The sequence below is a fragment of the Lonchura striata genome, chromosome 19 (genome assembly GCF_046129695.1).
Source record: "Lonchura striata isolate bLonStr1 chromosome 19, bLonStr1.mat, whole genome shotgun sequence".
Classification (NCBI taxonomy): Eukaryota; Metazoa; Chordata; class Aves; order Passeriformes; family Estrildidae; genus Lonchura; species Lonchura striata.
In genome coordinates, this window is record NC_134621.1 from 4,491,767 (window position 1) to 4,518,891 (window position 27,125).

General features: G+C 55.2%; 1 protein-coding gene across 1 annotated transcript; it reads right to left on the reverse strand.

Moving 5' to 3' along the window:
- Positions 1 to 27,125, reverse strand: ITGB4 (integrin subunit beta 4). The gene is made up of 41 exons (XM_077787350.1): positions 26,551 to 27,125; positions 22,362 to 22,453; positions 21,907 to 21,989; positions 21,342 to 21,443; positions 20,732 to 20,936; positions 20,148 to 20,244; positions 19,580 to 19,751; positions 18,698 to 18,961; positions 18,245 to 18,334; positions 17,974 to 18,096; positions 17,689 to 17,856; positions 17,355 to 17,431; positions 17,027 to 17,238; positions 16,661 to 16,764; positions 16,436 to 16,534; positions 15,565 to 15,691; positions 15,305 to 15,424; positions 14,722 to 14,828; positions 14,379 to 14,412; positions 12,817 to 12,999; positions 12,621 to 12,724; positions 12,148 to 12,206; positions 11,524 to 11,547; positions 11,227 to 11,375; positions 10,966 to 11,145; positions 10,290 to 10,438; positions 9,614 to 9,818; positions 8,993 to 9,153; positions 8,457 to 8,637; positions 8,122 to 8,259; positions 7,424 to 7,606; positions 7,086 to 7,217; positions 5,931 to 6,131; positions 4,876 to 5,049; positions 4,231 to 4,404; positions 3,190 to 3,339; positions 2,299 to 2,487; positions 1,895 to 2,050; positions 1,303 to 1,467; positions 769 to 882; positions 1 to 208 (listed from the first exon to the last, which is right to left on the reverse strand). The coding sequence occupies exons 1-41, from the start codon at positions 26,553 to 26,555 to the stop codon at positions 78 to 80; spliced, it is 5,583 nt and encodes a 1,860-aa protein (XP_077643476.1). The 5' UTR covers positions 26,556 to 27,125; the 3' UTR covers positions 1 to 77.

Consider the following 27,125-nt stretch of genomic DNA (forward strand, 5'->3'; position numbering starts at 1 on the left):
TGAAGCACCCTTGGGTCATTCCATAAAATCCTGGCACCTGATCCCAAAAGTCCTGCTGGTGCTCAGCCTGCCCTGGCTCAGGCCTCGTAGAACTGCCTCTCCACCTGCTGGGTGAGGGTCCCGCTGGCCATCACCGTGTGGCTCACAAACTCCTGCGTGAGGGTGCTGCTGGAGTTCTCCACGCGCTGGGTGGTCACCAGCATCCCGTCTGCAAGGGGAAGGCACCACGAGTGGGGTCACAGGGAACAGGCTCTGCGCTGCCCCGTGACTCCAGGCAGTTTGTTTTCCATCATAGGAAGTGATATTTAGGGACCTCTCCACACCAGTGATCCAGTGCTTCACTACGTCAGTCAAGGGGACGGATCTCCTAACAGCTCCCAAGCTGTGTTGCAGTGTGAACCCATGAGCACAAGTGGGTAACACAGGATAACTACACTGATGTGAATAAAGATGTTTGTCCCCCTGCTCTGTTTTTGTCTGCTCTGAAGAGACTGAACCTTGCAGGAACAGCTATGATTTGGTCCCTAGTGATAGTGCTGGAGGACTCTCAAATACAGCATTCCCTCCAGGACTGGCCAGCACGTGTGGAGATGACTGCAACCCTCCCTGGGGTAAAGCAGTGTAGGAAAAGAGCTGACCCTCTTCAATCCCACCTGATGGACCCTCTTCCCCTGCCTTTGGCTCTTGAGGTAAAAGCAGCCTCAGGCTTTGGACAAGCAGAATTATCCTTTGTTTTCTGAGGGTTGCAAAGCGACAATGAGCCCCTACCTGTGAAGTGGGGATCCAGAGAGGAATGGCTGATGCTGGTTTTAGTGGTGTATTCAGTGGGGAATTTGTAAACTTCTCTCATGTACTGCTGTCCTCCAAATTGGGAGAAAGCACCTGGGGAGAAGGAAAAGGGACAAGTCAGTCAAGAAATAACAGAGTTTCCAACTCTTCAACCCTGCACAGTGATCACCAGCAAACTCAGGAATCTTCCCTTGCTGATATCAGAGCCAGGTTCAGGAGGAACTGGGAGGACGGGGAAGGTCTCACACCTGAGCAGTAAGAAGCTGTCTTCAGGTATTTGTACAAACAGGCAGAAGTTTCACCACAAGTTAAACACTGGCAGATGTTCCCTCATTTAATGCACCAGGACTGAGACAGTGCTCACCAGGCACAGCACTGCCCTCATGGAAAACTGTCTCCATGTCTTTCATGGAGCATGGAGTCACCACCAGAGCTGGAAAGTGACTGCAGGAGTTGTGTTCCCTGCTCTAAGAGCTTTCTCTTTGCACCTCCACAAAAACAAGGGTCCTGTACCTCTGTCCTGAGATTCAATGGTGATGAGGCCTTCTCTCTCTGGCCCGAAGCCTTGGGTGGTGTTGGCTTGCACTTTGAACTTGTATGGGACATTCTCACTCAGGTGGGGCACGGTCAGGGTGGTTTCCAGGTTGTCTCCTTCAACGTAGATGGTCCTGGGCTCCCCTAATCCAGAGACACAGGGTGGTGAAGCTGGCCCAGAGCGATGGTTCCTGCAAACACCCTCCCTCTCAACTCTGCTGCCTCGGCTGTCCCTGAGCTTTACAACCCACAGGCTGTAGGACTGCACCCACTTCTTCTAAGGGTTAAAACAACCCCACTTCACTGCAGTGGGGAGCCTCAACAACCAACCTCCACGGGGTTTTGGCTGAGGTCCTTCCTCTTCCCACCACATTTGTTAGACCAGACCACGCAATGGCACATAGTGTCAGGAGCCACCAGCTCCCAGGCCTGGGAGGAATCGGCCTCATGTCCCCACTTTGTCTGCACTGATGTAAGCAAAAAACTCTTTAGTCCCAGCCGAAATAAAGCAGATTGCTGCCTTAGCTGGAGGTATCTGGTGCTCCCGTGCTGCCTCAGCCTGATACTGTACCTCCTCCATGCAGCCTCTCACAGGTGATCCTGTAGCCCAGGATGGGCCCGTTGGGCTCGCGGGGTCTCTCCCAGCTGAGGTGCAGAGAATCCGGGCTGAGGGCAGTGAAAACCAGTGGTCCAGGGGCACAGGGGGTGCTCAGGGTGAAGGGGGTGCCTGCAAGGGCACAGGGGACACGTCAGAGTCACAGCAAAGGGAGCCTGGGAGGGATCTGCACGAGCTGGAAGGGCTCGGCTTCCTGGACAATGAATGTGATGTGAATGTGTGGGGGAGAAGGTCCCGTTCCAAAACGAGAGGAAGGAAAGGAGAGGTGAGGATGTGGCAAGGGGAGAGAAAACAGCCAGGCCAGCACTGTAGACAGCACCACAGATATCAGTGCCACCCTTGGGTCCCCAGCACCTCACCTGGCACGGGACTGAGCGGGCTCTGCGGGTCCACCTGGGACTCGATGGTGATGACTCCCTCCCTCTCAGGGCCCCAGCCCTCCTCGCTCTGCGCCTTCACCTTGAAGATGTAGGAGTGGTTGGGCAGCAGGTCCTCCACCACCACCGAGTTCTGGCTGGGGTTGGGGATGGTGATCCTGTGCACCTCTCCTGGGACACAGGGGGAAGAGGATGTCAACACCACGTTGCAGGCACAAAGACAGAGCCACAACTTTCACCTAAACTGTGTTTCAAATAAACTGGCTGCAAAAGTCATCCAGGGTTCCTCCCCAACCTTGCCACCAACAATGGGTAGTGCAGGATGAGATGTCTTTTTTAAAAAAAGGCTTGGGACAACCAACAGCTTCTTGAAAACTCATGGAGTTTCAGTCAAAATAATTATATTTTCACTAATACTGCCCTAAGATTCATGTAAAAATAAGATATTTTCATTTCAGTCCTTCAAGTCCCATGTATTGAAAAAAAAATTAACGTAAGATGTTTGGGCTGATGGAGAGAATTCGTTAAAATGAGTTATTTTTTTTGGAGGAGAGATGATTCTACAAGAAACTCTAGGAATTGCTCTTCTTCTAGGAGAAACAGGGAATGAAAGCTGTGAGGTAGCTGCACCATTTCCTCACCAAAAAAAAAAAAAAAAAAAAAAAAAAAAATATATATATATATATATATATATTGCACAAAAAGCAGATTTAGGACCCTGAATCCCAGAATGGCTGAGGCTGGAAGGCACCTCTGGAGATCATCTGGTCCAACCCCCCTGGCTCAGAGCAGGGTCAACCAGAGCCAGAAGACCCAGAGCAGACCTTCCACCACCCGAAACTCCCACCAAGCCCCCAGTGGCTGCTCACTGACCTCCGTTGAGGAGCTGGTACTGCACGCTGTAGCCCTGCACCTCCTTCTCGCAGCGCGGCTCCTGCCAGCTCACCTTCAGGGACGTGGGGCCCAGGGCAGAGAACACCAGGCGGGTGGGGGTGTCAGGGATGCCCAGTGGCTTCCTGGAGTCTGAGGCACAAAGGGAACATCAGGCTGGAGATTTTGGGGATGGGGGCTAAAGGGGCTGGGGGAGAGAAGGAGGTGGCACAGGCAAACATGGGATGGTCCTGATGGTTCGGGGAGGACGTGGTGAGATGTCACCTCTGCAAGCTGACCTGCTGTAAGGGGGACTGGCTTGGCTGGCTCTGCACAGCCACAGGGGTGTGCCATGGCCTCGGCTGGGACAAGTTAATGTAAGCTTCGTGCCCCTGTGGCAAAGAGCCCAGAGAAGGGGCCTGGTGCTGGCTGTGACCTTCCTCACCCCTAAACACCCAGTCCAGTTTGCCAGAAGCTTCATAGATTTCATCAGGTGTAGGTCAATTAAACCAGCCCTAATCTACATTTAAATCAGCCCTCCAGGCCCTGTTCATGTGGCCTGGGACCACATCTGGGTGCTCCTCAGCTCATCCCACCAGGACACAAGGCTCACGGAGAGCCCAGCTGCCTCCCAGGTGACACTCAGGGACTGAAGCCCCTCACTGACAAGGAGCTTGCAGAGGGACATCTCATAAGGAGCACACGTTCTCCCCAAGAACTCTCCAGAGGCCTGTGGAGTCAGACTGAGAACAAGAAGCTCGTTAGGAATGAAGAGAATGGGGACAATGGGTTGATCAGAGCACGGTGGCAGCAGTGGTGGTGAATGTTAATCAGTCCAGGTGGGCTGAAACCTGCAATTCACCTGCAAATGGAAAGGTGACGTGATGGAGGTGCAGGCTGGGTCAGAAGGAAGATCAGCACTGCACACAGCAAGCCATGGAGAGGAGGTTTGGTGTGAGCAATGGATGGCAGCAGCTCATGGATGGGCTGTGGCTGGGCTGTTATGGGACGTGTGGCTGGGAGGAAACACTGAACAAGCTGTACCTATGTACTTGCACATCCCTGTGGACCCATCAGTCATGATTATAGAGTCCCGACAGCCAATGCTGGGGTAGTAACCCTTCACCTTTGCCCTGCTCCTGAAACCCACGTCCCGGGGCCGGAGGAGTGTCCTCCCAGCATCTTCATGGATGGGAGGGAGGAGTGTCCCTGGGTAATCTACAGAAACGGTGCAAGAAGAAAAACACCATTGGAGATTTCAGAGCAGGTTCAGCCCAGGCTCCTGCACAGGTGACTTATTAAGGCTCAAGTTTGAAGAATCTTTAAACCACCTTCTGTCAGCTGATTGACACACGTGGAGCTGAAAGGCAACCACACTGCTGGACAGAGTGAGGAGAAGAGACAAGTGCTCTCCCTGGAGTGCTTTGTGGTGCGAGGATAAGGCTGGAGCTCCCTTCCCTCAGCACCCTGCCTGTGAGGGTGGGACCCCTTTCCAAACTGGTCTGGAAGCAGAGAGGCCTTTACAAAGCACCAAGACACCAGTGGTGGGGACATGACCTTCTAGACCTGCAGTTCACAGGCCACCTTAGCTGTGAGCACAGTCCTCACCCCACGAGGACTTTAGGGCACAGGTCCAAAGACAGTCACAGGGATGGAAGGGAAGGGCAGTCCCATCCCTGTGGTACTCACCATGTCCCATCAGCATTGTGGAGTAATCTCTTGTCAGCGAGGAGCTGCCCATCACCCTGTGCTCCTGGTGCATGTGGGAGCTCAGCTGGTGGTAACTGGTGTTGGCTGTCCTGGTCAGGGTGCCACTGCCACTGCCGGGGAAGGAGAAGTCCACTCGGCCATTCATCAAGTGCTCTGTGGAAGAAGGCACACCGTGAGGAATGTGGCTGTGGACAAAGCTGCTGCTCCACTTTCCATGGGGAGGAAGCAGGAGGCATCACGGTGCCCCCCCTGCCTTGGCTGAATCCCAGGTTCAACCACTCTAGAACATGATTCTGGAATGTTACATCTAGAACAAGCCACAACACCCAACACAAGACGCAGAAACAAAGAGATAAACAAAGACTCCTCCCTGCACCAGACACACCCATGGTGCCCAAGGTAACTCCAGACCTCGGCCTTGCTGGGGCACTGCCCTGTGGTTCCCGCCACATTCTCTCACATCTCCCCTTAGACACAAGCACTGGTTTATCATTTCAGATTTTAAAAGAAGGTGGAAGAAGGAAAGTGGCCCATTCTGGAGGAGGTTTATCCAGATCTCATTCTGGATCCCATCTCAGCTGGATCTGAAAAGCAAACTCTGCTCTGTTGTCCTGGTCCTCGAGAAACAAATCCCCATCCCCTCCCAGCAGGCCAGGAGAGATCAGCCACCTACGAGAGAGTAATTTCTGTTTAACAGTCCAGCAGATCTGCCCCAGAAGCTCAGGGCACTTAATTAAGGTGAAGAGCTGCCTTGGAGGTGGCACTTAGCAGGTATCATCTGAGTTTGCTCCTGCCTTGAAGCTCCAGCCTTTGGTAGAAGCAACTTGCTAGCAGGCTCCCAAGTCCATGCCGAGATGGGGTTACCTTGACACTCGTGTGAGCAGACACACCAGGACAAGGTTTTGAAGCAGATCACACCAACACGAGGGTGGGCACACAAGGGGAGGCAGAGGGCACAGAGCCCATCCACCGGCCCCTTGGCTCAAAGCAGGACGAGACAGGACACTCGGTGCCGTAGTGGAGCCGTCCTTCACCTGCTTGGGGCCGGGGCGTCCCGCTCCTCCTCACACTGCCAGGAGCCACAGCGCTGTCCTCCTCCTGGAGGAGCCCCTCGGTGTCCGAGGAGAGGCGGCTGCTGCCAGAGAGGCGGGGAATGGTTTCGGGTGGGAGCCTCCAGGTGATGCGGCGAAGGTCCAGGTCTTCTCCCAGCAGCGGCACAAATTTCCACCTGGAGCCTTTTGGGACAACGCAAGCACTGGTGTTGGCACGGTCTGCAGGGGTCAGGGTGGGCCACCCACCACCTCTGTGCTGCTTGCTGGGGAGAGGAAGGGACAAGCACCAGTGGGGACGATGCCTGTTCACAGCCCGTGTTCCAAGGGTGAGCTGAGGAGTTCAGGTGGTGCAACCATCTGGTAGGTGGAGAGTGGTGGGAGCGTGACATGCAAGGGGTTCCTCAACCCCCAGACTGTTTTCCAGCCCTGTGTGCCTCATGACAAAAGGTGAGAGTCAAAGTCCCACCACATGCCTGTCCCTGCATGAAGAGTCTGCAACAATTGTCCTCTGCTCGGGAGAGGTTTCATCATTCCTTGATGTGCACTCAGGGTGGTTGGACTCCTGAATATCACCTTGCTCTCTGAAAAGACCAGGGACTCACTCTTGGGTCCCAGGCCCTGGAGAACCCTCCAGAGAAGATCCTACAGACACATCATCTCACTCATGCCCCAGCACAAGACCAGGGAGTCAGCCTCATTCAGAAAGTGAAGGCATGGAGGAAGAGAGGCCAGTGCCTTCCCAGCACTGCTGCGTTCCCTCCTGTTGGCTTGGCCTAGACCCTGAGCATCCAGGGGACTCAGAGGTTTGTGCCTTTGCTGGTGCTTGTTTGCTGATGTCTCACTGTCCAGCCAAATGGCAACACAAAGGGAGGATGAGCAGGGCAGGCCTCTCCCACCCCACACAGAGATTTCTCTTTGCCCCATGGCTGCGACAAGGAGGCACTGGCCTTATTTACACTGTGACCAGCCAAGTGTTCCCATGAATTCAACTACTGAGCTTTGGAAAGGCTGATTTTCACCATCTCCACAACTTGGATTTCCTGAGAGATGGAAAGAAGCAGTGAAGCTCATGGCTGAAAGCTGCTGTTAAGGAAAACGGATGTTAGAAATGACCTTTTCAAGCTCAGAGACACGAACCTGAATCATCAGAGACACTGGGCCTCTTGCTGCCGGCCGGAGAGCGGAGCACATCTGTGCTGTACATCAAGTAGCTGTCATAGTCCTCACCTCCTCCTGCATCAATGATGGGGACATCAGGGATGATGGGGACTGCAGGAGAGATGGAAAGCGCCGTTAGACAAGCAGCAAAAAACCACACAAGCAGCAAAAAACCGCACAATGCTCAGGCTGGCTCTCAGCATTCCCAGGATGGCTGGAGCAGCAGAGCAGACAGGAGGTGTGGAAGCAGTTGGGGTGATGGGGAGCTCTCCCCAGCACTGCTCCTGTCCCTCTGCCCCTGCCAGGCTGGCACTCACTGGACATGGGGCGCTTGGGCTGCGTGGCGAGGTTGATGGTGGCCTCTCTCTCGGGCCCCCAGCCCGCGCCGTTCCGGGCCTTCACCGTGTAGCGGTAGGGCCGCGACTCGTGCAGGTTCTCGATCAGCACCACGCGCTTCTTGGGGTCTTCAACCAGCACCTTCTTCACAGTCCCAGTGGGTACTGCAAGGCATGGGCATGCCTGTCACACAGCAGGCACAGAGGACCCCACAACACCCCACACTTTGGTGTCAGGATACAGCCTGGCTCTGGGGAGAAGTGCAGCAGCTCTTTGGGCTGCTCACAACAAGCAGCATCACCTCAGGGTAATTCCCAAACCATATGCTGAAGTCAACCTACATGAGAAGTCTTCTGTTTCTGGTGTATCCCCCCCTCTCCTGCACCCCACCCCTTTATCTAGACCTATTAACTAAGTTTTTGGGATGAAAAACAACATAAAACACAATGGAAGTGTATGGAAACAGAGATTTTTGGCATTTGCAGGGTTAAATCCTGACTGGTGATTTTTCTGTGCTCTTTCCATCAAGAAGTGACCCATCCAAACCCCAGTTCTCAAAAGAAACATGCCTGGAGCTGTTCTGGCTCTGCTGCTGCTGTTTGGGACCGGCCCAGCCTGCAGGAAGTCCCCTCCAGCCCCTCATCCTAGCTGGACTGTCCATCCAAAAACAAGCACTTACCATTTTCCTCATTGACAAGCCCATAGCCGACTTCATAGGCTGTGATCACCCCGTTGGTTTCTGCAGGCTCAGCCCAGCTCAGCTGGGTCGTGGTGGAAGACACGAGGTTGAAAGCCAAGCGCCCGGGCTCGCTGGGCACTGGGAAGGCAAAAGCAAAGTCAGGAACCAGGGGATGCCCAGAGTTGCCCAGATCACAGCTGGGTTGCAGCGGGAGACACTCGGTGCTTGATCCCGAGTTCACCAGAAGCTCAGGGCTGGAGCCCTGACCCCGGTGCTGGGTGCAGAGGCACAAACTGGCTCCCACGTGGAGGGCAGGGAGGTGTGTGGTCACTCACCCTCCTCCAGCGTGCGGCAGTGGATGATGTCCGAGTAAGTCCCCTCTCCCACGGCGTTGTAGGCGCAGACTTGCATCTCATAGTCGCAGAAGGGGTAAAGGTTTGTCAGCTTTGCTGATGGGGTTTTGACATCAATAAGATGGGCTTCTGACTCAGGGTCTCCCTGGATCCAGTATTTCACCTGGCAAAGCAAGTGCAAGCCATGATTCCTTCAGAACCTCACATGATGGGTGAGAAATTGCTTGTCTCTTGCTAAATCAGCTCTGGAATTGGTGGTGTGCCATTCCTCCAAAATGGGAGGCCAGGACAGTCTGGGTCATCATGATAAGTGATGGAACTGGAGATGAATCCACCAGGAATCTTTCTTGCATATGCCTCATCCACCAGCAATGGTCCCTCAGGGATGGAGGGGACCAGAAGGGGTGAACTTGCTCCCTCTTTTGGGTGTGTACTTGGACCCCTTCGGTACAAATGTCTGTGTGAAACACCAGCAGGAGGGGACCCACAGTCTTCCCTGGGATCCACTCACCCCTTACCTTGTACCCCAGGGGTTTTCCTGGTGGAGGAAACCAGTTGAAGCTGATTTCCCTGGAGCTGAGAGCCCGGGCATCAGGATTAAGAGGCGCACTCAGGCGGCCTTTGGGGGACTGGGGGACCTGGGCCAGGCCAGTCATCGAGGGGACACCATCCACCAGCTCTGCAGACAAGAAAGTTTATATCAGTGCCAGTCTTCCCCCTTGGATGGAAAAGAAGGAAGTGTGCCTCTCAGCACTGCGCTGCCATGCTGTGATAAATACATTATTTTAGTGACCCGCTTGATGACAGTTTTGCTTGTCCAGTCACAGGAACCAGGCACCATTCATGGCAAATCCTACCTCTCCCTTATTTTTACGGCTTTTCATTCAATTTCCCATGGAAAAGGAATTAAGAATCCATTCTATTTCCTTTACTGAGGGAGACGATCCATCTTCTCCCCACCCACTGACTATTCCCACTCGTGCCTCTAGAGGGGACCCAAATCTACCAGTTGGAGCTGGAGGAACCTCGCCGCGGCTTTTTTGGGCGAGGATGGAACTCTGTGCACCGCATCGGGGTGGGCTGCTCTGGGCAGGAGGTGCCACAGCCCCCACTGCCACTGCCCGGCTGCCAGCCCCTACCTGGGTCAGCAATGGTCACCGTGGTCTGGGGGTAGCGACCAATCTTGGCGCCGTACTTGGGGTGCAGGAGGTCGACAGCAAATTGCTTGAGCTGGCAGTTGTTGAGGAGGGTGTCTATCTCTGTCAGCTCCAGCAAAGGCACCTGCACCTCCTTTCGGGTCTCCCCAGGCTGGAAGACCAGCTCACCCTCCGTGAAGATGTAGTCCTGGAGGAGAAGGAAGAGATGAGTTCAGGGTGAGGCTGGACGGGGCTCTGAGCAACCTGGTCTTGTGGAAGGCCCTGCCCATGGCAGGGGGTTGGAACGAGATGGTCTGTAAGGTCCCTTCCAACCCAAACTGTTCCATGATTCTATGATTACAGCCTGCAGTATCCATGAGGAGACTCCCAAAGAGCTTCCCCTCATCCCTCAGTCAATCCTCATTTGCCTCCCAGTGCCCACAGCTCCAGGGGCAGGTGGTATCTCCTGCCTCAGGCACAGACATCCTCTCAGGTCTTCCCTCCCTGAGGGAGCAAGGGATGGAGAAGAAAATTCACCCTTGTGGTGACCTCAAGCCTTGGGTCCCCTCTGTCCCAGCCACATCCTGGTAACTCCTGTTCTGCATCCCCAGGGCTGGCCTTTTCCCAGCCCTACATTCCCCCTCCTTCCTGCCTGCCAAGGAAGGAGTGGCACCCTTACCCTGCCATTCTTGGCCGTGAGATCCCGGGTCCTGTAGGTGACTTGGGATTTCCCGTTGTCTATGATCTCCCTGAGGACAGGGATCTTGGCTAGCTTATCAAAGCGGCTGTGGGAATAGGCTGGCTGCAGGAAGGTGATGAGGCTGCTGGCTGGAAAGGGCAGGAGAGAAGGAATGCGTCAAGCAAATACACAAAAATCACATCCCAAACAAATGTCCTTCCTGAAGAGAGTTCCAGTTACCCCTGGGTGTGAACTGCATGAGGTATTATTCCATGGGCTGGAGAGTTCCCCACTTCCCATTTGTGCTCCCTGCTCAAAACACCAGGAGGGAAGCTGAGGGAAAGTGCTGGGGACATTAGCACAATAACATCAAAGAGGTTCTGCTTCACGCCAGCACTCAATGAACTGGAGCAGCAGAGGAATATGGTCAGCCCTTAATCTGTCATGGAACATCTTTGTGATGGTCAAATGTTTCTGCCAGCAGGGAAGATGACCCTCCTTTGGATGCATTAAAGGATGCTCCAGTTTAGACCCAAGTGACTTCAGAAAGGAGTCACCAAGCAAGTCTCTGCTCTGTGGCCCAGGGGTGCTCAGATATGCAGACTGTGCCTTACAGACCCCATCAGTCTGGACACAGGACACTCAAACACAAAACCTCACAGTCACAGCCCCTCACCTTGTTCTTTGATGATGGTGATGTTGACAACCCTGCGCCCAATCTTTGCGATGCCATTGGGGACCTCGATGGCCTCCACCTGCAGCTGCTTCTCATCATCATCATCGTCCCTGATGAAGAGCGGGACACGGACATCCACCAGCTCCACGGCCTCTTGGAACTCCACCATTCCCTGAGCATCTGGGGGAAAAGACAAGGGTGAGAGGTGAGAGATAACCCCCTGTACCCAGCCAGGAGCCAGTGCCAGGCTCTGCTCCCTACCTTGGTCTGAGGTCACGGTGTAATAACCCGGTGCAACCTTCAGGTCATTGAAGGCTTCGTGGGAAACATGTTTTTCCACCACTTTGATGATGTCTGGCTTGGCTGAGTAAGGGGCAGTGAGCACTGTGTCCACAATGGTGTGATCCTGCCTGGGAGGGGGGCAGGGAAGGGCAGGTGAGAGCTGAGACCAGGCTAACTCATCTGGGGGGCCAGTGAGTGTGTGGGGCACTCAGTCACCCCACACGTGTCCGTACAAAGAGGGAGAAGCTGCACCAGAGAGGTGCAAATTCCTCTTACCTTTTCCCAGAATTAGGCTGTAACCTGGGGGAATGAAAAAAAAAAAAAAAAAAAAACCAAAATAAACCCAAATCACAGTGACTAACACCTCTGGAGAGACAAAGTGCTGTGTGAATCAGAGCCCTGTGCAGGTCTGAGCTGCAGCACTGCCCTGCGGGTGCCAACCCATCCCACGGAGCCCCAGCACATGTTCCCTCCTGCCCAGCTGCTCTCTCCTGCCCTGGGTTTCCCAATGCAGCAAGGAACATGCCCAGAGGGGAGACCACATCTGGATCAGGCTGTGGGGAGGAGATACCACTCCCTGCTCAGCACTGGCATCCCCAGATTCCTCCCAGCCCACTCCTAAGTGGGCTTGCACCAGGCTGAAGCTCTTGAAGCCAGTGGGAATTCTCCCATTGAACACCATCCCACCAGGACTTGCTCCTGCTGCTCCAGAGCCAAGCTCAGGTGAGATCTCCTCCACAGCTGGGTGGGCTCTGCTCTGCAGCCCTGGGTGGGTGAAGCACCACACCAGGCTTGTCTCACAGACCACACTTCCTCCCAGCACGGCAGATTTCACACCCCATCATCAGCAGTGCCCTGGGGGAACCCTCTCCTGCAGGAGTCTCTCCCCAACTGACTCACCTGAACTTGGTCTGCTGGACCTTGTGGCAGCCAGAAATGTGCTTGAAAACCTCGTTCAGCTGCAAGGAGCAGGAGGCACAAGAGAGACAGGAGTCACAGCGTATCCCTCACTAGGCAGGATGTGCTGCTCAGTGAGCAGATGCTGTTGCCACAAAACCCAGGAGCCCTCTGACCACCCCAGCCCTCCTCCCTCACCCTCCCACACCAGGTTTCATCCCAGTATACAGCAAGAGGCTGCAAACTGAAGCCAAACAGGAGCTTCAGATCACATGCCCCAAAGTAAGCCCAAAATCTCCATGAGATGCTTTGCCAATTCTTACAATTGTGACCTTAAAAATTGTGTTTTTTCACAAAAGAAGAAAAACTGCTCCTTCCTTTCCATAGCTGTGGGTTCGCAGGGAAGGGGCACTGCCCAGCCCCCTGTGTGGCTGTCCCCAAGGCCACCCCAAGCCCCTTTGTGCCCAGGCTCCTACGTTCTCCTCCACTTCCTTGCGCAGCTGCTCGAACTCCCGGGTCTCCGTTTTCATCAGGTTCTGCGTGAAAAGCCGGGCCAGCCTCAGGGACAGCCCGTAGGGAACTGCAAAGAGGAAACCCCCAGATCAAATTCCATCCCTTCCTGGTCAGAGAAACAACCCACCCAGAAGCTGGAAGCAGCACGGGGGCACTCACCGAGGTCCTTGGTGGCAGCGGGGGAGGTGACGCCCTGCTTGTGGACGTTGTTGTGGATCTTCCAGCGGACCGTGTCGCGGCCCTTGAGGGAGCCGCTGCGCACCAGGGGCGTGTCCAGGTGGTCGGAGGACATGAGGCTCTGGCGGAGCATGTAGTGGTCCTCCTTGAAGCCAACGGTGCGACCTGCAGAGCCAGGGTGGGGTCAGAGCCTGGGCACGCCGCCAGCCAGCAGCTGCCCAGCGCCAGAGGTTCTGCTCCGGGCGATGCGGAGGATTTCCACCACACTGAGGGTGTTGGGATGCGCTGCTATCATGCTGGCATGGTAGTGTGGAGGAAGGGTTTTAGAAAGGCCTTGGGAATGGGAAACTGAGGAAAAGATATATTTATGTATGCTCCACTGTTTCGGGAAAGTTTCACTTCAGCATTTCTCTGTGAACCCCCTTCTCCCCATCCCTGAGCAGTTCCCATTGGATCTGACCCCTGGGGTGATTCTGATGTGCCTAAGCTGGACAGTATCCCCTTTGTTTAGACCTTATCTCTTCATTTTGCTGTATAAAACTGTATCTGGGCAATAGCCCAGGGCCTTAGGTCCCTGCTATGGTTCAGGCAATACAATCTCTCTGGACAAGCATACCATTGGTCTCTCTTGGTCTCTTTATCTCGAATTCTTGCGGCGACCGAGGCAACGCCGGAGCTCGGACCGTGCTAACCCACACGCTGCCTGGTGAGCCCAGGGCAGCGGGACCGCGGAAAACCCCGGCCCCGGAGGGGTCCCGGGGGGCTGGGGAGGGACGGGGGACAGCAGCAAGTGACCCCCCAAAGCCGCAGGGATGTCAGCAGGGGAGTGGGATGGATGAGCAGGGAGAACACGTCTCACCAGCTAAGCATCACAAGGTCAGGGAGAGGCAGCAGTGGGATTCCCAGCAGGGCATCCCAGGTGTTGGTTTTTTTAGCTTTTACAGAGATGGGGTTAATTGAGAGACATTTGAAATTATTTTATTCTATCAGTCTTGATGAAGGGTGAGACATAAGAGATGTAAAACCCAATGCCATTCTATCAGAAACTAATTTCTTAGTTATAAAGCTTTATAAATGGTTTTCAGCCTATTAACTTTTACTATAAAATGTTGGTATTACTTGTAACACTAATCACGTATATTTTTACCCCACATAACCTTGCTACCATCTATCTTTCACAGTTCTAATTTTCTAAAATATTTTGTCTTTTTATAAAGCCATATTTTGAAACTTATTTCTAGTTCAATCTCTCTCTCAACAATGTCATCTCTATTCCATAGCCTTCTTAACTCAACACACCTTATCTCAGTATTTGCATACAGATATATTTTGAAAATCTTTTATGAATCCACTTCTCACACCAGGGTGTGGGGCAGGGAAGAAGTGTGGATCACGACTCCTTGGCTCAGGCTCTCTGCTAGAAGCCTTCTCCCTGATCCACCTCTGCAGCTCAGAGAGGAGGGATGCTCACCCCAGCACACCCCAAAAGCCAGGAAGGCAGTGCACCCCCCAGAACCCTTCCCCCCAAGACCAGGGGCTGGTACCTCGTGCACAGCAGGGAAGCAGGGCCAGGCAAGCCTAGAAAACAAATGGTCAGAGACAAAAAATCACTTTGTGGCCAAAGACAAAACCCCTCCAAGTCTCCATCAGGGAGGATCCACATCAGCAGGGATGTGTGGGCAGTGGGTGGAGTGGGCTCTCAACCTGATTTTAGTTAGATGGGGGAAAGCTGACTAAAATTTCACCAGCAGCTCATGTTGGCAACAGCCATGAGAATCCACCGTGAATCTGGCCATGCTGGAGGCTGGGTGAATTCTGGAAATTTGCCATGTTTTTGGCCATATCTGGTTCTCTCCCTAGGCTGGGGAAGCCACCTGAGGTACTCACCTTGCAGCAGGCACAGAACTTCCAGCAGAGCAGGAGCAGCAACCCCAGAAGCAGGATGAGGAAGATGAGCAGTGGGATGAGCCAGAGGAAGCTTCCAGGTGGGCACTCTGCAAGTGACAGCAACGTCAGTGCCAGGCATCAGCCCCGTGTGAGATGTGCAGGGAGGGAGGGAGCAGGGAGGGGAAAGCTGGACCACAGCTCTCTGAGGGATGGAGCAGCCCAGTTAACCTCGGCACAATGAGAAATGCTGTTCAGGGAGGGCTATCACACCTCTGCTCACACCCAGCCATACCAAAGGGCTGCAGCACCTTGCAGCAATCCCTGCCCATGGCAGCAGGGGAAAGGCTCTGATCTCTGAATGTCTCTCTGAGGGTGCCACGTTCCACCCCTTGCAGTTCATGGGACAGACAGTGTCACCCACCCGTGTCACACAGCAAGGTGGGCAAGGAGGAGCTGCTTGCAGCTGACCCTGCCCAGGGGCACAGCAAAGGGACCAAGCAGGGACTGGGGGCACCGTGGAGTTGGTCACTCTGATCCAGATCCCAGGCTGGACATCCCCTGCTCCTCCCAGGGCCCTGCTCACCTTTCTTCTTCTGCACACGGACAGTGGTGTTGGGGAGGACACTGGGGTCTCCCTCCAGGGTGTAGTGGTAGGTGCAGTCATCATCCTCATCCTGGAAGGAGCAGTACTCGCCAGCCTCGTCTGTGGGGAGAGGGGACATGGTTGTGAAGTCACCAGGGCCAGGAAAGACTTGGGGAGCAGCCCTACGTGCACACCCACACGGAGCAGAGCACACAGGGGACACCACATGTGGCTGTGCCCAGCTCTGCCTGTCCCGTTACCTTTCTTCAGCTCCTCCACCATCTGGACCTGGAGGTGGCAGGAGCTGCAGTTCCCTTTCAGGTTGCCTGTCCCCCAGGTCTGGCAGCGGACACAGTCCCGGATGCTCTCACAGACAGCCTGGAAGCCCTGGGCAGAGGTGGGTGGCATGGTCAGGGACACCCCAGGAGTGAGGGAGGACACAGCCTCTGAAAGGCAGAGCTGGAGAGGCAGCTCCTCATCCCAGAGTCAGGGCAAGGTCCAGGCCAAAAAGAGAAATCACAGAGAACAAGCAGCTAATGAAGGATTTGTAAGCCCAGTTATAAATCCTTCAGGATCTCTTATACCAACAGCCTGCATTTGGGCAGCAATTAGATCTTCTCCAAGGGTTTCAGTGGCCTTTCCAAAACATGAGCAAGACAGCTTTCTCCATCTCTATTGTGGGATTAGCCCATGTTTGTCAATGGGGAAATAGAGTGCATTCAAGGCCAGGTTGGGTGGAGCCCTGAGCAACTCGATCTAGTGGAAGGCATCCTGGTCCATGGCAGGAGAGTTGGAATGAGATAAGGTTTAAGGTCCCTTCCAATCCAAACCAGTCTGTGATTCCATGAAATTATTTTTTTCCCAATCTTGAGGCAAATCAGAACAAGTCACAAGCTGAGCTTCAAACCAGGGTGCAGATAAATACAGACAGTCTCTCAGTAGTTGCTGCTGGTGAACAGGATGGCAAAGAAAGGCTATGGCTACAAAGCAGCTCCCATGCCAGAGCATTTCTGGCCACAGGACAGTTGAGACAAACCCTTGCTCAAGATTTTGCTCCCAACTGAGATGTACCTTTGTCTCTGCTTTGCCTTTCTTCCCTGGAGGAATGAGTGATAACTCAGAGGAACTCACCAGAGAGTAGCTGATTTCACAGGTGGAGCTGGTGTACAGTGAAGCCATGTCACAGATGCATCTGCCACATTCACACCTGCCGTGGTTATTGCAAATGCCCTGGGAGAGAAGAGGTGACAGCCTGAGAGCTGCACTGGGAGTCAGCAAGGCACCTCAGTGACCTGGAGATTCCAGCACTGGGGCAGCCCTGCCTGGAGCAGCTGGGGAGGGCAGGGCAGGACCTACCCCTCGGCTGTCGATGCAGGTGTCGTTGCTGGTGGGACATTCACAGCCCGGGCCCTCCCAGCCGCTCTCACACACGCAGGCACCCCTGGAGCAGCGGCCACGATCTGCAGGGAGAGCAGGGATTGCCTGAGTTGCAGTGCTGAGCCATCCCCCCAGCCCTGTCTGGGGCTCCCCCCCTTTCTTTGGGGTGCACAGGGGCTTTATGAAGTGCAGAGGGGCTGCAAACACACCCCACAGCATCCTCCCTGCACCTCTACACCCGCAGAGTCCCTGCAGCCCATCACTGGTCACTCAAACCCCACCAGGACGCCCTGTGTGTGCCACCAGCCCAGCACATCCATCGCCCAGCCCCGGGGGTGCTCTCACCGTTGCAGAGGAAGCCGGAGGTGCGCGGGCACTGCAGGACGTCGAACTCGCAGAAGGCGCCGTCGAAGCGCAGGGTCTGCTCCTCGGAGTAGCACTGGCACTTCCCGCACAGGCACTCGCCCCGTCCCGAGCACGGCTCCGCGTCCCCGGGGCGCACGCAGGCTTCGTTGTTGGGGGACGACGCCGGGGAGCAGTCGCACGTGTCCCCTCGCCTGGGCACAGAGATGGTGCTGAGGCGGGCAGCACACAGTGCGGGATGCCCGGGGACAAATGAGTGTCACTGTGGGTCCCTGGCAGGACCAGGGGTGGCTCCGGACACAGTCCTTACCAGCCCGGGTGGCAGATGCACTGTCCGCACACAAAGTTCCCGTGGAAACTGCACTTGGGCGAGTCCAACTCTTGTTGCTGGAAGAGAAAAGAGCCATTGCTGAATGGGCCCAGCTGCCCACAAGACCATTTCAGGCATCAGAAATGCAAGGGCAAAGCTTTGCCCTGAAGACCAAGCTCTACCGCAGGACATCACACCGAGCTGGGAACAGGCATTGATGGAGATCTTGGCCAGGCTGAGCATCACTGAGGGATCCAGCAGGACCAACATTCATCAGCCAACACATCCCCACCCCAGGCTGGCAGCAGGAGGACACCTCTCTGCATGACCCCACCTGTTCACAGGGACACACGTCGCAGATGACAGCAGTTGACACCGTGAGGCTGTCGCTCAGGGACGTGGGTTTCACGTGGATGACTCCTTGCCGGTCCTTCTCGGGGAGGCTGCAGACGTGCTGCCCACCAACGTACTCCAGAGCCTTCACGTGCATGTGGAACTTGCTCTGAAGGAAGGGACACACTGCAGGGATGAGCCAGCTCTGCTGGACCACATCCCAGCTGGACACGGGGAGCCCATCCCCTCACACGTGCCTTCCTTCTGCTGCCATCCGAGGACTTACCACCTTTCCACGGGTGATGTTGAAGGAGCCAGATTCTGTCTTTTGAAATTCCGGGGAGGTGAACTCTGTCTTCAGGGCTCTGGGGGTGAAGTCAGCCCGGATGTCCATCTTGGAGCGGATGCGCTGGGTGCCAGAGGATAAACACAACATTGATTTTCAGCAGTACCCCGTGACCTGCTCCAGAGGGGCCACATCCTGCCCTCCTGCCCACGAGGTGCCCGCCCTCTGCCCTCCCTGTGAGCCAAAGTGAAGCTCCAGAGAGCACCGTTACCTCAAAGGCTACGCGGAGCAACTCCACGATGTTGGAAGAGTCTTCCTGGAGCTCCCCGATCTCAGAGATGGGGAAATACTTGTGCAGCTTCTGCAGAGAGACAGGAGTTCCCTGAGGCAAGGCCCTGAGAACCCTCCTCTATCACGGGAGTGGGCTCTGCTTTGAGACCTCCAAATGTCCCTGCCAACCAAAATTACTCCCCAGCTCTGTACCTCCGCTGCTTTACAAGGAGAAACCAACACAGGGAGACCTGTAGAAGCCTGAATTCCTGCACCCAGGAATACACCCCAAGACCTCCCACAGCCTAGAGCAGCCCCCCAGTACAGTGTGGCACCCTCCCAAATACCGAGGTGTTGGTTTAGCACTTGGGGACAAGCGATGGGGAACACTTTCTCCTCAGAGCTGAGCTGAAGCAGAGGCCCTGAAGGAAAGGCAATCCCATGCTCTCCTCACCTCATAGTAGCTGTAGGAGTGGTTTGTGACAGCAAAGATGGGGATGATGTTGTGCTGGCCCAAGAGGCGCACGAGGGTGGGCACCGAGGGATAGTCCTGCTTGGTGTCATACACGTAGGTGCCGTGGCTGTCCAGGTGACACTGCTCGTCGTTCCTCGCCAGGATCCCTGCCAGGACGTTGGTACCATCAGCTTCATAGTGAAAGGCAGACTCAGTGGAGAACACGAGCAGGTGAGTGCTGTCCTTTCTCCAGCCAATCTTATCCTGCAGCCAGGGAGGAGGAGAAGGAACCTTTATCTCTGTGCCTCCCAAACCCCTGTTGCAGCCAGCACTGACAGGAGCTGGAATACCCAAGGGACAAGGCACCACCTGCACCTGGCAGCAAACACAACCAGGCACGTATTCCCCAGGAATCCCAACACCCATCCACACCCCCAAAGCACGGGGTGTCTCCCACCCACCCAGCAGCTCAGTGCCAGGCACATGTGTGTACAGGGGGCAAGCCCACGCTTCCCTGGACGTGTCTGGAGCTGCGCTCATCCCTCAGCCAAGCAGCCAAGCCCAAGTGGGCTCTTTTCCAGGGAGCAGTTTCATCACCGCAGGCGTGGAGGGGGACAGAGCAAAGAGCACACACAGGGTGCCCAGAAAACAGCTCCTTGCTGGGCATCAAACACCAGGACACACATTCTATGAGGCTTAGGGAAAACTGGGAATGCAAAACAGCTTGGCACTGGCAGTGTGTGCCTGGGAGGGCAAAAACCAACTGCAGCTGAGCCAGGGCTCCCTGGCTGCCCTGATAGCTGCCTAGTACACGGCTCTTCTGCTCATCAGTGGGCATCAGGAAGAGCCACTCATTAAAAACACAGCCCTGGCCACCCTCACCTTGCACACAGCTGTCTGCAGGATGGCATCAAAGCCGCCCTCGGGGGCATCCAGGTTGCCGGAGATGCGCTCCTTGCGGAGCTCCTGGCTGAAGTGGTTGATGTTGCTGGTCAGGCGGATGACGTTCTTGAAGGAGAACGGGGAGTCGGCGTTGTGCCAGGGCTCACGCAGCCTAGGAGAGATGGAACCAAGGTCTTGTGTGGAGCAGGAGCCAAGGGATGCTGGGGTGCAAGGAGAGGAGATGTGGGGAGAGTCCCTCAAGGGGAAGTCACGGGGCTGAGCAGCTCAGCCACCAGCACTGAGAGGGAGAAGGGATGAGGGCAGAGATAGAGAAGACAAGATGTGCAGTCTGATGTGGCAGAGCAGAGAAGGCCTGAAAGCAGAGGATGACACTGGCATTGTCACAGTGCTACAGCAAGCCCTGAGGGATGGGGAGACCAGGGAGGACACTGGCGGTGAAGGTAGATGGATGGAGGCTCTTGCACTGCTGACACTGAAAGCCAAGGAGAAACAGAAGGCACTTTCCACTCCTCTACTCCCATCTCGGGGACCTACAGGGCTCACTCACTTTTCAGGTCTCATATCTGTCTGAGGGGATGAGACTTTGTCCACAAACTTGCCGAATCCAATGGTGTAATTGGAAGTCAGGGCTTGCAGGAAGTCCGCTGGGAGGAGAGCAAAGGACACACATAAATAAAGAGATGCCTGTGAGTTCCCTGCTCCAGGGAAAGAAGCACTTTTGTGGGCATTTTATCTGCTGGTGGGCTCTTAGATAAGGTCCCCAAACTGCCATCTTTTAAGATCTTTGGGCTTTTATAGGGCAGAAACCTACACCCCCTTTGGCAGCCCCAAAACTGCAATAGCAGCCAGCAGGTTCAGGATACCAAAGGCCCTGCACAGACCAGCTCAGAGGGGCACCAGCTGGGCTGGAAGGGGAGAGCATGTGAGGATCCCTGCAGGACCAGAGAGACATCCCCACCCTGGGCTGCACAGAGATAATGAGAAACTCTAATTAAAACACCTCTCAGCCCACTGCCAGCTGCAGCCCCCTCTCTGGTGCTGACAGAGGACTCGCAGCCACAGGCAGGAAGGAGCTGCCTGCCTTCATCAGCACAGGAGCAGGCTCCCCTCTTCTCCCAGCTCTGCCCTCACCTAGGTTATGCCCCATGCTTTTGAGGTTGTCCAGATCATCGGACATGGAGTAGGAGAAGTCCATGAGGATGTAGAGATCCACAGGGCTCTCCTTGGGCTGGAAGACATCCATGTTGAAGCTCATCTCCTCGCCAGCCCTCAGCCTCATGTACATGGCCTGGGGAGACACCTGGGTCCTCTGCAGGGACACGTTGATACTGGAATTCTGTGAAGGAGAGTGACATGAAGGGATGGACTCCATCTCCAGCACGGGTGCAATGAAGAGGAGTCAAGGAGCAGGGAGATGTGTGGGAAGTACAAATGCAAGGATGAGCACATCCTCCTCCCTCATGTACTGTCCAACAGCCTTCCCCACACCCACTCGTGCCCAGCCAGGCACCTCCTCCAGAGGGATGTGAGCATTTTGCTTACATCTGCTTTGTCTGCAAAGACACCCTAGCCTGGATCAGGGCCAGTGGCCCACAGGCCCACCAGCTAGCAAAGGCACTGCTTTCGAGTAGACCCTACATAAATAGCAATCTGGGCTTTGTATTCTTCCTGCTGAGGAGCCTGGAGAAGAGTGAAGGACCCCTCGGGAGAGGCGAGTGTGGGCTGTGTCCCCAGCACTCACCTTCAGTGTCCTCATCTCCCCCTGGGTGTACACGATGCTGGCCTCGCCGCAGCCGGAGCGCAGCAGGTTCTCCCGCAGGTCACAGCGCGGCTCCTCAAAGCTCTGCCAGGGAGCAAGAGCAGCATCAGAGCCACAGAAAGCACCAGATCCACTGGGAAAGGGGGAAATACACGGGGCAGGAAGCAGGATCCTGTGCCTAGAGCATTATGAACCTTCGAGAGCAGTAGCGGAGAGATGGGAACGAGTCTCACACAGAACCACCAGCTGAAATGTGGCCACCGGTGAGTTACTGGGTTGTGTGAGCTAAAATTCTTCCTCCATCCCTTGCACACACTGTTTGTGGCACACTGACATTTTCTGATAAACCCCTGTTGTGCTGCAATTCTGCCCTGGACTCCCCTCCCTGCTCATGTTCCACACCAAAAGGAAATCCACATTGCAACAGCCTTTCCCATCCAGAAGAGAAGCTGCCCCTGCTCTTGTGTCCCTGTCCCACTGAGGGTGGGGGGATCCCTCCACCAGCAGGGTGGGAAGAGGAGCCCCAGGCTGCCCTGCAAGGTCTCACCTCGTCGGTGCAGAAGGAGCAGTCCTTATCCACCCGGATGCACTCGGTGCAGCTCTTTGCCCGAGACAGCACACAGCGGTTGTCTGCCAGGAGAGATCAGGGCATCAGGGATGGGGAAAACAAAGGGAGCTGTGGGAGGCCGTGAGAAAGGCTGATCCCATGGGAAAATTGAGGTTTTGCCTGGTTAGTGGAAACTGGCAGCAAAACAGCAGCAGGGTAGCATGGGAGGATCTTCAAAACTGGGGAGATGGAAAACAGCAGGAAAAGCACACAGCACATGCTGTCCCCATGAAGACTGGTGTTTCTGGAGCCCAGCACAGGTACACACAGTCCCCAAGGTGTTTCTGGAGCCCAGCACAGGTACACACACTCCCCAAGGTGTTTCTGGAGCCCAGGACAGGTACCCACAGTCCCCAAAGGGAGCTGGCAGGCAGGGCTACCACAGCTCCACTCACTTTTGCTCCATTGGCAGACACCGGTGGCGCAGAGCAGGGACAGGAGGAGCAGCCTGGCACACGCCCCTGGCAGCACATTCATCCTCTTCCTCCTGAAATAAAGGGATTACTACACTGCAGAGAGCCAAGAGGTGGAATGGACCTGGATATGACCAGGGCAGCTCCCACAGAGCCCCTTCCCAGCCCTTACATCCTGGGCTGGAAACAATTGCTGAGCTCGGCAGGGCAGGGCACAAAAGCAAAGCCAAGGATGGTTTGTCTTCTGCTCAGACATCTGCAAAAGGCTCAAAATTCCCAGAAATGCCACCCCTGTGCCTAGAGTTGGTGTGCACAGCTTGACATGAGGGGTTGCTGCAGGCAGCTGGAGCACAGGAGGCTCCCAGAGAGAGCCCAGCACCATCCATGTGTGTGAGCACTGACAGGGCCAAAACATTGCTTTTCCTGGCATGTTCAGGATAAAAAAAAAAAAAGGAAAACAAAGTGACAGTCCACAGCTCTCCTCAAAAGCAACACTGACCCCTCCCTTCAGCTATTTCCTATCACACTAAGAGTTTCCAGGATGGTCAAGCCAACAATAAAGAGAGGGTGAGGCCTTGGGAAATGCCAGACTTGGAGTTTTGGAGTTGTTGAATGAATCTGTGGTTTTGAGAGCCTGGCAGATCCCCTTGGTCCTGTCCAGGGCAGCAGGACCCCTTGATGGACCCAGAGGTCAAATCCCAAACAGAGTGAACCATTCTCCCCGCACCACACGTGACTGAGAAAACTCAGTGCCATGCAGAAGTCAGCATTTGGATGTGGTAAACAGAAGGCACAAAGCTGGAACTCGAGTTCTGCAGCTGCTGTGCTAGAGGCTCATCCTTGCACCCAGCAGGGCAAGTGAGAGCAGTCAAGGAAAAAATAACAGTGTAAAGACACCATTAAACCATCTCCTTCCTGGTAGATGCAATTGTGAAATATAAAATGTGAATGGATTGTCTTATAGCTTCTTGCTGTGTCAGCCCTGACTCTAAAATGAAAAGAATGTGAAAACCACTTAAAACAGGGAAAGGAAACAGGAAAAGTTGTTGCAGGCAGTAATGATGTCCAAGTTCCCTGAGGGACATCCAGCACAGAGCAGTCACACGGAGACTCAGCCACTCACAGCCTGGCTTGGGCTGCAGGGAAACCCCTGGAAAAGCCCAGCCTGGTCCCAGCAGCACCAGATCACACTTGGCCTCTGCAGCCAGGGGAATACATTGAATTGTTGTGACACAGGGCTCAACCAAGCCAGCATCGCCACCACAGGACATCGCTGTGGCCTCGTGTGAGAGGCACTGGGTACACAGGCAGCAACCAACGTGACACTGGCATCTATTCATCCTGCCAGCTGTGCCCAGAGGGATTTTCCTCAGCCATTAATGCCCAGTGGCTAAAAATGAAACTCAGGAGCCTCAGGGCAGTGTCTCTGCAGGGACACCCTGGGAAGCTTTGCTGCTCCTCAGCACCTGGAGCCAATGTGCTGTTTTTCCAATGAGCTGCTTGTCCTATGGTTAAAGGTGCCAGTTGAGCAAGAAGCTCCTCTGCTTCCCTCCCTGCCACACTGACAGCCAGCCCATGTCCCCAGTCGGGCCCTTTGCAGGTTTGGCTTTGGGTGGTCCCTGTCCCCCAAATTCCAGCTGCAGCGCTGGCTCTGAGGCCAGCATTCCTCACCTGGGACATGCCCGTGACTCCTTCAGGGACAGTCCTCACACCAGCACCCACTGGCAAATATTGTGTCCCTTGCTACCAACACAGGCAGATTTTGAAGCCCTTTTCCCCTCGTTCTGCCCAGCCCAGGACAGTGCTACAGGGATGTGAGGAGGTGCCAGTTAGCTGAAAGGGTAGAGAAGAAATCCTCAGAGCCCATGGAAGGAGAACACAGTTGAAAACATCAGCTGAGCACCCAGCAAATCCCATCTCCCACCATGGCAAGGGCCACAAGGAAAGAATTGAGTATGAGACCAGACTGCTCAGCTCATGAGGACCTAATGCCTCTTCCCTTAATCACCAATTAGGAAAAAGTCACCAAACAACGGAGGGACACACCCTGGGCCTCAGGCACATAAACTGCCATCATGTCTTTTCAAGTGCTGAGATAAAAGGCCATAAAATCCTGCTCAATATTAACGTTCTGTTGCCCTGTGAGCCACCAACCTTCAAGGATTTTGCTGGGCAGATGCCAGCCTGCTGGGTGCTGGTGGCACAGAGCATGGCCACTGAGGAATGCAGCCTGCAATATTCAAGCAAAAATATGGGAGTGGCCACCCCTTACTTTCAGAAGTGTCCTCTGAAAAGGAAAATGCCACTTCCACTTCAGGAAAGCTGCAGGATTTGGTTGGGTTTTCATGACAACAACAACAACAACAAAATCTGTTCAGTTGTGCAAAAACAAGGAGAAAGGCAGAGCAGGTCCTGGCTGCACATAAACTTCCTACTGTTTCCCAGATTTGCTCCAGCATTTCCTCCTGGTCTCCTCTTGCTCCCCCAGCCTTTGCCCTGCCCCTCAGCATGGCCAACAAACCTGCTCCAGGAATATGCCAAGAGCCCTGAGTCTGGAGAAGCTGGGGCTAGCCACCTCATCCCCAAAAACTCAGGCAATGCTCCAACTGGTGCAATGGGACAGAGAACAGGGTTGGAAGGGCAGATGGGGGAGAGGGAGCAAGGAGCAGGTTGTGATGAGCAACAGCAGGAGCCTGGTCCCAGCTGCTACGTGGGAGAACCGGCAGGTTGGGAGGTGGGAGCAGGAAAGTGAGGGAGATGCTCAAAGCAAGTTCCCAAGCACAGCCTTTCCTCTCTTGGGTGGGAATTTCTCTTTGCACGGCTGCAGCCACGGGGGCTGTGTGGGGACTGGCCCTGGTCCATGGCATCAAGGACCTTCCACGTGTCTGTGTGTGCTGAGGATGGGCAGTGTAGCCACAGCCCAGGGGATCAGGGACACAGCTCATGTTCTCTCCCCTGCACATGTGGTGGCACAGAGCTGCTGGGACCATGCTCCAGAACTTGGAAATTATCAAGCCAAACTCCCCCAAACTACCAAAACTCAACCCACAAACCAAATAATATCTTACACACAAAATCCTACTCTTGTTTTGTTTGCCTTCCCCATCCATTCCCCCTCCTTCCTCAGGTGTGCTCCTGCAGCTGGGGCAACTCCATGTGAGTGTTTCCATTTGCTGTTTTCAGCTCCCAGGTTGAGTTCCAGACCCCAGACATTGCCCTCAGCACCCTCCAGCCAGGGACAAAACACAGCAGGACCCAGCCTGGGCACCCACATGGAGCTGCTTGGTGGCCAACACCCCCCATGCCGTGAAGGGCTGGGGGCTGTGCCACCATCTCCTCCTGCTGCTCCAGAGCTCGGGCAGGGGGGAACCTCAAGGAGCAGAGGCAGGAACGGCAGGACCGTGCCTGGAGCCTGCCCAAACACCAGCACAGCCCCAGAACCCTCCATGTGCTCTTCCTGCCACTTCTGTGCTCCTTTGGCCCCACAAGACACTTCTTCCCTTCCCTGGGTGCTCCTCATCCCCCTTTCCCCCACGCACCCAGTCAGCCCCCTCATACCAACCCTCCCGTCCGTTTCAGATTCACCAATTTGCAAATACCCCCAACACCTGCAGCTCAGCAAAGCCCACCCTGAACCTCCCACTCTCTCCCGGCCTTTCCCTCCGGGAACCTCCCTTCCCTGGCAGGGAAAACAGCCCCGGTGGGTCCCGCGGGTCGGAGACCCCCACAGCCCGCCTGGCCTCGCACACTTCCACCCCTGAAAGCTTTCCCTGGGTGCCAGCCCCGAGGCACCACAGCCTTTCCCCCGGGACTGGGCAAACCCTGGAACTCCAGCACTGTCCCCAAAGGGCTCTGCTCTGTCGTTCCCCCCGCGGCACCCCCGCACCGCTCCGGGACCCCCACCCAAATACCCGCGGACACAAACCCGGACCCGTGCAGCCCCCAAAGCCCTGCCCGCTGACGAGGGTGGCTTTTCCCAGGCAGCCCAGAGGCACCGGACGGTGTCCGACAGCCAAAAATCCAGGGAAAACCAGAGGGAACAGGCGGGCAGGAGCGAGCCCCGCGCTCCGTGTCCTGCCCACCTGCCCGCGCGTTAATTCACTGCCCGCTTCATCCACGCAGCACAGTTCAAGCGAGAGCTGCAGAGCACAGATGAATTAATTCCACAAACCTCATTAGCGCTGGGTCTGACTCAGAGTCCAAATCCTCTGCCGAATAACAGGCACGCACACACCAAGCCAAGAAATTCTTCCGAAGGCACAGGGGGAACGTGCTGCGTGCGACTTGATTTCCAGCTTTGGGCTTTTATTTCCTTTTTTTTTTTTTTCTTCTTTCTCTCTCCTCTCTATTTTGTATCCCTGTTCTCTTTCCGGTTAAATGTCAAGTCCCGGTCCGGCGGGGAGTGCAGCCAGCCCGCGATCCCACATAACTCCCTGCGGCTCCCCGTCCCCTTAGTCAAAAATCCACTTTGTTCTCAATGCCCGCGCTGCCGCCTCGCCCTCCCGAGGGGCTGGCAGGGAGGAAAGGTGGGAGCTGCGATCAGTGAGATGGGATCCCAGGTGAGGAGAAGTTTTATCCCAGCTGGGAGGGCTGGGAATGACGCAGGGCTGGCATTCACCGCTCCCTCGCACACCTGGCCGGGCAGGCACAGCCCTCCGGACCCTCCCACCATCCCAAGGAAGAACCATCCCACAGGAAAAGGGCTGAGCGGCGGTGGGAAGGAGCCCGGAGGGGCTGCTCGCCTTC